Source organism: Apteryx mantelli, chromosome 4, assembly GCF_036417845.1.
Source record: "Apteryx mantelli isolate bAptMan1 chromosome 4, bAptMan1.hap1, whole genome shotgun sequence".
NCBI lineage: Eukaryota > Metazoa > Chordata > Aves > Apterygiformes > Apterygidae > Apteryx > Apteryx mantelli.
The window spans coordinates 24,394,041-24,402,447 of record NC_089981.1 but is presented as its reverse complement, the minus strand read 5'-3'; the positions used below and the strand labels follow the sequence as shown (position 1 = coordinate 24,402,447).

The 8,407-nt window shown below is 46.1% G+C and overlaps 1 protein-coding gene across 1 annotated transcript in view; it reads right to left on the bottom strand.

Annotated features, from left to right (window-relative positions):
* Positions 1-465: 465 nt before the first annotated feature.
* CD81 (CD81 molecule) overlaps positions 466-8,407 on the bottom strand; it is a 42,660-nt gene continuing 34,718 nt past the window's right edge. Inside the window, exons 4-8 of the mRNA XM_067296017.1 lie at positions 7,627-7,701; positions 5,127-5,234; positions 4,101-4,202; positions 3,354-3,446; positions 466-2,723 (exon numbers count right to left, since the gene is read on the bottom strand). Coding sequence (XP_067152118.1) covers positions 2,661-2,723; positions 3,354-3,446; positions 4,101-4,202; positions 5,127-5,234; positions 7,627-7,701 — 441 coding nt within the window. The 3' untranslated portion in view covers positions 466-2,660. The remainder of the gene's footprint in view (positions 2,724-3,353; positions 3,447-4,100; positions 4,203-5,126; positions 5,235-7,626; positions 7,702-8,407) is intronic.

Genomic DNA, 8,407 nt, shown 5'->3' with positions numbered 1-8,407 from the left:
AACCCCAAAGACAGCATTACCCCTCCTGCTGCAAGACTCCTCCTCCAGCCCTCTCCCGTTGGAAGGCCCTCTCCGCACTCCCATGCCGCCAGGTGCCCACAGCACGTTCCCGCTGAAGGAGGTAACTGCTGGTGTGGCTCACCGCAAGTGCCACCAGTCACCCATGAAAGGGGCCAGAGAGCAAATCCCACCCAGGCGGGACACAGGCTGAGCAAACATCCTGCTCTTCTTCCTCCCTCGGCTGTCAGACCTCTCGAAGCACCTTCTCCCCATTGCTCCTGCATGGGACAACCCAGACTCCTGAAGCTACAATGCCCAAAGACATGCCTGACCCGCATCAAATTCTTTGCGGTGAGACCCCATCCATCTTCAAACAGAGCTTCAGCAACTTACACAGCATCAGCTGAACACTGAACAATATCAAAAATACAGTATAAGGAAAGAAAACAATTGAAATGCTTAATGGCATATTTATACACATTTATCAACAGTCAACAAAAAAGGCAGCAAGTTACACATCCATTCTGTATGCTAACAATCCTGATGCACGTATATGTAAACACACATGCTTGGGTGATGCATATACATATAGCCACATAGCAGAGTAGATGACCTGAAGGACCTACGCTGGGGAGCAGGGGAAGAGGTTACCTACTGTGAAATCTAATCGCATTCTCAATGTGCACAAAGTGGACATTCAGGGCAGTGTTGTTTTAAGGCTGTTTCTAAGGCTGAATCATTTCTTGTCCAACCCCCTCAAACTGAAGGTCTGTTGAAGCACTTCCTCCTCTTACCTAGCACAACTTGATATATATACCTATATACTTTTTAAAGGCCCTATATACTAAAAGGCAAGAACAGGAAAGGGGTGAGTAGAAGGGGAGAAAAGCTTCTGAAAGGATCAGTTTGCCCCAGTGCAGGAATTTCCTCTCCTGTTTTGGCAAAGGCTATGGTACCCAAGTGCCATGGGCAAGGTACTAGCTTAAAATGAACACAGTTCTCTCTCCCCATCTGATTTGGTGTTCTTCGTCACAACTTTAAGGTGAGGAGGAGAGCGAAACGCTTTAAGAAACAGAAATATTCCTGAAGTGAGGAAGGTGATCACAAGTTTTAACTCCTCCTATCTGCTTCAATGTGGCAAAGAGCTGAAAGAGGCTACTATTTCCAGCTCAACTGCCCATAAGGTATGGAAAAGGCTTTGCTTAAAAATATATATCTATAGAACTATACATATAGATCATCTTTTTAGAGACACTCTAATTTTAATACATAGAACCTGGGCCACTCTACCCCTCTATGTACACGGTAGCAGCTGTGTACATAGTGCTACCTCGCCAGGGTGGCACATGCTAGAAGCCACATACATCTCATTGGCAATCAAAGCATAGCAGGTCACAAGAAAGTGTTTCAACTGGTGCCATCAAAAATCCTGAATTCCCTTGCTTTGATAAGCTGATTTCCTGCTGTTAATATCATTGGGAATGGAAGGTCTTAAAAATAAACATTTTTTCAAAGTTATGAAAGTTTCCTGACAATGTTAGTGTGTGTGACAAAATACTACAAGCAAGGACAATTTAATTGAACAAGAAACTGATGCAAAGATTAAGTTTTAAATGTGTATGTATATGCAGGGAACCCCCAAAAGTCATCCTGTATAATATAAATGTATTATTTTTAAGGTTAAGGACTTTTTTTTTTTGAAGTTTTCTTTTTTCCAATATCATTTGTATGTAAGCATTAGCATAACAGTGAAAATTTAGTACAGCACTAGACTCTCCCAAAAACATAATATGTCTATAAAGAAACATTCAAGGACATTAAAAAAAGTGACTTAATTTTCGGTTTGTTAAATCTGAAATACTAAGACTAAATTCACCGCAGACACTGACCCTTTAATGTAATGAGTCAATGTAAATGAGTCAATTTATAAAGTTACAGCCCCTAGAAGAAAACATAAAGCCATAAACATCCCCACTCTTCAGAGGCTGAAAATTTTAAACATTCTGTTAATAGTTTATCTAGCAAGTTTACCTAGGTTTGCTAGGAACAATCCATCCCCATATCCCCCGGGTACATCTCACCTATGCGACTGGGGCTGTTTTCTCTCCTTTCTACCAGACTTCAAGCAGTTACAGCCAGACTTCCCTACCGACAGCTTGGAAACACCAGGGAGTTGGGGTGACGGAAGGAAAAGATGAGAACAAATGAACAAAAAAATGCTAAATCCCGCTTCAGCATCCAATTACGTATATATAAAAAACAAAAGTCAGTATTGAAAAAGAGAGTAAAAACCAAGGCAAAGATTTCTGATAACAGGCTGCAGCCTTCTGCTCTGTACATCTTCCACAAACATTATCTCTGAATTTCTCCGGTGGGGAAGGGGTAGGAAGGACTAAAACTCCTGCTACAGCAACTTTCCCTATCACACAAAACTGATGTGTAACTAACTCAGCCACAAGGATAGGGGAAAGTTTTATTTATTAAAAAAAGTACTTCAAAATAAAAATGATAAGTACTGTATGGTAATATTGGAAGTATTTATATACATAATTTTCTTTGTCTTTTGTTGAAATATCTCCTGGTCACTTGGTGGCACTTGGGGTCCCCTCTAGCGCCGTCCGCCCTGCTCCCCATCCCGTCCCCTCCCCAGCTCTCACATCTCAGTACACGGAGCTGTTCCTTATGCCGCAGCACAACACCATGCTCAGGATCATTTCGAAGATCTGCAAGGAGACACAAGGCCACCCGTGAGGCTTTGGTTCGTGACACAAGGGAATCCCACCTCCTCTCCCCAGCTACAGATTAGGAGGTCCCATGGTCCTGCGCTGTTCCCCCGGCCTCCTTTTCTTCCAAACACCCTTATGCCAGCGATAAGGGCAGAGATGCTGGGTTTTCGCCGCTGTTTTTATTAGAAGCTGGCCAATTCAAGATAAGATCATGTTCTCCCCTCTCTCTGGCAGCAGTGACCATACATCGTAAGCCTCCTGCCTGCCAGATATGCAGCAAACGCTCCAAGATCTCTCACATTTCAGCTCAGCCTTTGGCACTACAGGAAGCATGGGGTTACCAGTGAATGCCACAGACCGCTAGGGAGCAGGGGAATATCTTGTGGGGAAGAAAGCAAACCCCTTCCCGCTGCAGAGACCAGACATCCCAGCCTGAGAAACAAGCTGTTTGGATGCGGGGAGGGGACCCGCAAGGGAAGTCAGAGAAGAGGTTCAGACCAGTGCCAGCAGGGTGAAGCAGGACCAGTCTTGTGTAAGCCCAGCCACTGCTCACAGCTCCCTGCTGGCCTTCAGGGCCATCTGGGCTTTTGAAGCCACAGATCTCCTGTCCCACACGCTTGCACTTACCATGATCACGGCAACCACGATGGCAGCAATACCGATCAGATACAGCTTCCCAGAGAACAGCTCATCAATTTTTTGGTGACAGCTCGAGGTTAGCTGAAGCAGAGAACAACCAATGTCAGGCAGCCTACTTTTCTCTTACCCTCCACAGACATCCACACTGGAAGAAGACAGGTCTGAGATTCCTGCTTTCCCCCACGTCCTGTTTATGTTTTGCGGTAAAAACCTGGCTTTAAGAACTCATGCCAGTCTGCCAGAGGCCGGGGATTTCACCTCTCTGTGCCTCCATCCCCAAAAGCTCAAACAGCAAGGGAAGGACAGATGGGGAACCTCTGACATCCCACTACACAATCCCGAAACAAGGAAGAAAAACAGCTAGCTAGTTCCTCGCTACACTAGTGAGCAAGACCAGTGCCCTTTCCCAAGCCCCGGGTCCCTGCAGAGGTCTCTGCTGCTCTGGGACAGCCCCTCCATTTCCAGCAGCTCTCTCGCTGTGGGGAGGGCTCTCCTACCCCGCTCCTTTGCTCTTCCCACCTTCCCACAGTTGTCCCTCCATCAGGTGGTGCCACATGTGAGCTGGGACGCACAGTGCTGCTTCCCCAGGGATGCGCCAAGGCAGAAGAAATAGGCAGACAGATTTCAAAAGCAGTCATTTTCCTTCTTCCTCCTCAACAAAGCAACCAGATTGATTTCCCTGGCAGGTGAGTTTCCTCACCAAAGCTGTGCTGAGCGAAAAGCAGCCATGCCTACCTGAGTAGCGCTTTGCATGAAGGAGTCCTTCTTCGGGCAGAGCTCTTCTTTCCATAAGGCAGTGATAACTGCTGCTCCAGCACCAGGACCACAGCAGTCCAGCTACACAGAGAGAGAAAAAACAGCATTAGTAGACTTGCAAGCACTCTCCTGCAATGCTCTCCCCACCGTTAAACATCCCATAAGCCACCCATGACTAGGAGTCATCTTGGAGGAAAAAAAAAGGGGGGGGAATTAACTCTCCAAATTCAATTTTTTATTTGTATGCAATGCAGCTATTTCCTGCAATAAATGCAGATACATATGTCTGGCCTTGATAGCCTGGAAAAGAAAGAACACAACTCTCTCTGGAGACTTGCTTCCTGCTGAGCAGAGGAAGTACTCTTGGAATTATTTCCTTAGAGCATCATTTTTCTTCCATTGAATTTTACTTAATCAGGGGTACTGAAGTAAATGAAAAGCAACTTAATTACAGCTCAGGCCAGACTTCCTAGCACAGCACAAAGGACAATAATTTAAGGCGATGCAACTCTGTTACTTGTCATCTAAGAACAGCGAACTCCACAGGTTAACTCGAATGTAACATCATCTGCTTTAGACCATGGTTTTCCCGTTCATTTTCCTGACCCCCATTTCTTCTCCTTTCTCCCACATTCTCATCTCCTGTTGCTACAAATAATTCCTACAAAGAGGAGATTTCTACATAAAGCTTGGAGAACAGGCAGCAAAAGCCCTTTGCTGAGAACGTTTTTGTCCCAGTTCAAGCCTAAGCATCAAAAGTTTCAGAGTTGTCTTCACTCCTAGCCCAAAAACTTGGAGTTCAAACTTGCTCCCTCCTCCTCTGTGGGGAGCAGTGTGTGTGCAGTGACGGCCGCTTCTCGCCCTTTGCAAGTTGACACGGAGGAAGCGATTTTGGGTTGGGGGGGGCACACTACTTTGCATGCCCCTTCACAACACGCAGGATCCTGCTCATTAGTGGTCACTTTGGCCTAAGCAGAGCGTGCAATAAGGCCTCCAACATCTTACCGTTTCATGGAAGGTCTTCACTACTGCTTTCCCGTTGTTCGAGTCCGATTCTGCCATGAGTGCTTGTTGAAACGCTTGGTCATAGAACTGCTTCACATCTTTCGCTATCTAGGGAAGGCAGAAAAAAATCCCTTTTAACCAGAGGACAACAAGCAAACCCATCCAGCAGATGTGCCTGAATATAGCAGGTTCTCTCTAATGTCACTCACAGGTAGATAAGCAGTTTTTAATGGATTTGGACCCTGATTATTCACACAGTAAAAAAGGCCTTTTTTTTTTTTTAAATAGGGATCAAATTCTTCTAGTATTATGAAGAGCAACTATTAAGAACCTCATTATCAGCTAGCAGGTTTCAGTCAACATCATTCAAATGCTTTGAGCTCTCTATAGCAGGCAAAGCCAGCCAAGTCATAGATGGTGAACCACAAGATCCAAGATAGTCTTCAGACTGCATGGATTTGTTATTGCTCTCAGAAACAGCTTGTTCTGACCTACAGTGTGCCTGGAAATGAAGCAAGTGGGCATTAGTCTTCCTACTGAGGATGCAGAGGAAGGACACAGTAGCAAAGTCAGGAGGAGCTGGGGTGGGCAAGCAAGGAAGTTTGTAGATATGGGCACCCCCGTTTACAGTCTGGCATGGAATGGTAGGAATTTGAGAGAGATTACACACTGAGCCTAGGTAGACAGCTCATTTAGGTCAGGAAGCTTAGGTGCTTCAGATCTAGACACCCCTGTCCTGTAAATGGTTTTATCAGTAATCTCGACCATGCTCTAACTCTGCCACCTGCTCCCGTGAACTGCAGCCACTTGTGGGGGAACATGGCAACAGCCTCTGCTCCACAGAGCAAAAGGAAACCTCATGTTCAGAAAAGCTGAACTTGCAACTTCTCTTAACAGCTTCCAATAATTAGGGAAAGACAGAGGAAAGGAGGACATGCAAGAGAAGATGAAAAAATATGAGTCACTAAAGGGGAAAGTGCTTTCCAGAACATCTGCTCTTGGCAGCGCATGCTAGATCAGCAAATGAAAAAGAAACTGCAGTAAAAAAGAGAGTGATTTCAATCAATTATCCCACACTTTCTCCATTTTTGCTCCAAAGTTTTGTTTTGGAGGGCAATATTCTCTGCTCACAAACCATTTGATTCTGGTACAGGGACAAATGAATCCTACTTCTTGCCTCCCTCCCTGCATCTAAACGAGCTCAGGCAAACCAGGGACAGAGCAAGACTGCCTCCAGTTTCATGAAGCAGCATCCCACACCTGCTTCATCAGGAGACAACTACCCCCCCCCCCTCCCCAAGGGTATCATTGAGGGCTGTGAAGGCAGGGGTAATTTCCACTTTATCCACCACCGTCAGGGCCTGCCTGGTGGGGGAACACTATTAGTAAGGTGTCCTCTCCCCGCACGTGGTTCATCACACCTCCATGAGCAACTGCTGCTGACTCTCCTCAGCTCCAAGCACACAGCACTTGCTTTTCCTTCCCACATTGCTCAACAGGATGCATCAGGCAGAGGCAGGGGAGACGCAAGCTGTGCCCCATTAATGGGACTTCCAAACAGCCCATTCGTCAAAGCTGAAAGAGCAGACGAGGCCAACAGACTGCCACCGCTCATTTTAAACTGCAAAATTAACTGGCTTGGGTCATTGTTCTTATCTTAGCAAATCCTAAACTTCTCTGCTTTATGCTGTGGCATCCAAGTGCCTCCTCCCCAGACTCGAGAACAACTGCCACAGAAAATTCCTCCTCATTCGGGATCTTCGTTTTTGTGCACCAGCTCAATTACACATCGAGGACTGTGGGAGATTCACAAACTAACATCTGCATGAGGCACACCCCTCTGGAAAGGTTAATTAGCTCGCCAAAGTTGCTAGGAAACAGCACCCTGCCTGCATAGTAATACGCTTGGTCACAGAAGAGTTTATTCTGCTGAAGTCACTCTCTTGCCTGCGAATCACTACAAGGGTGTTTCCATTCCCAACCCAGCTGGTCATCTGGGGCCTAAACGTATTTGAAAGCAGAGCAGGCCACCACCTACTGACGTAGCTGACTCATGTTCCTTAATAAAGCCAACATTTCCTACTCTGCCAGAGACCCTAATGTTAGCTTTGAGCACTAGAAATCCCCTTCTCTCCTCTCTTTGGCACCTAGGATGTGCAGATGGCTTTACTTCACAACTTCATACAAGAAGCAACTCACGCTGTGACTGACAGCGTGGTAGGAACTAGGAGACCCAGGTGAGACCCGGGGATCTTTATTCCAGACATTGCACTATAGACCATAAGGGGCAGTCTCTGCCACCAAGTGTTCACATTTAGGGTTCATCAGACAGGCCAAGAGGAGTTAAATGACCTGCCCAGGTCACACAGCTAGTCCAAATTCCCATGTCTCAGTCCAGGACCTTAATTACAACTTGTACAAGGATCCACTAGATCCTTGTGTCCAATCAATTGTGTCCAGTCTCCCAGTCCCACAAATTCAGGTTTCAGAGTCATCTTACCTGGTCTTTGTTGACAAAACCCCAAATTCCAGCCGCAACTTCGCAGGCGAACAGGATCACCAGGCAAGTAAAGAACTGTGAAGACAAATCAGGAGAAGGACATTTAACATATTTGGTTACAGGCAAAAGCAGCGATGAGGTGAGTAGGGGTGTGGAGCAGCATTTGTAATGATGGAGGAGATCAGAACAAGGTGTTGCCTGACTGCAAACCATTTTCTCTCATACAGACATACTTCACCCAAATACATTTTCCTAAAAGTCATCTGCTGCCTTCCCATGTCCAAGATTCCTGCTGCTATGTTTAAGCAGGCATTAGCAGAATCATTTCCAACACAGGGATAAGCAGGTATGAGGATGGCCTGCACCAAAAGACAAATTGCTCCTCTTCATGTGGCTGCAGGAACATGCAGGCAAGCTTCCTGCTCTGCTTCAGTTGCTCCAGGGATGGGAACTGCCAGCGCAGGGTTAAAAGCACATTTCAGATGCTGAGGAGCAGCAGGGTGTCAGGGTATGATTTATGGCCAGCGCTCTTGGCATTCACAGCCCTGCAAGGCTACTGCAGTTTTTTGCATAAATACTAATACTGATGTTTTCCCACAGCCCCACCCTGTTGGTGCAATTATAAAACTTCTACTTCTCCTCCTCCTCTCTGCCACCCCAAAGCCTTCCTCCATCTTTCTGTTCATATCCTGGGAACATTTTGCGATGGCCAGTCTTTTCGACTGGAAATGGAAAGCTTTAAAGCTCATACATCAGAGACAAGTAGGAAAGCAAAGACAGG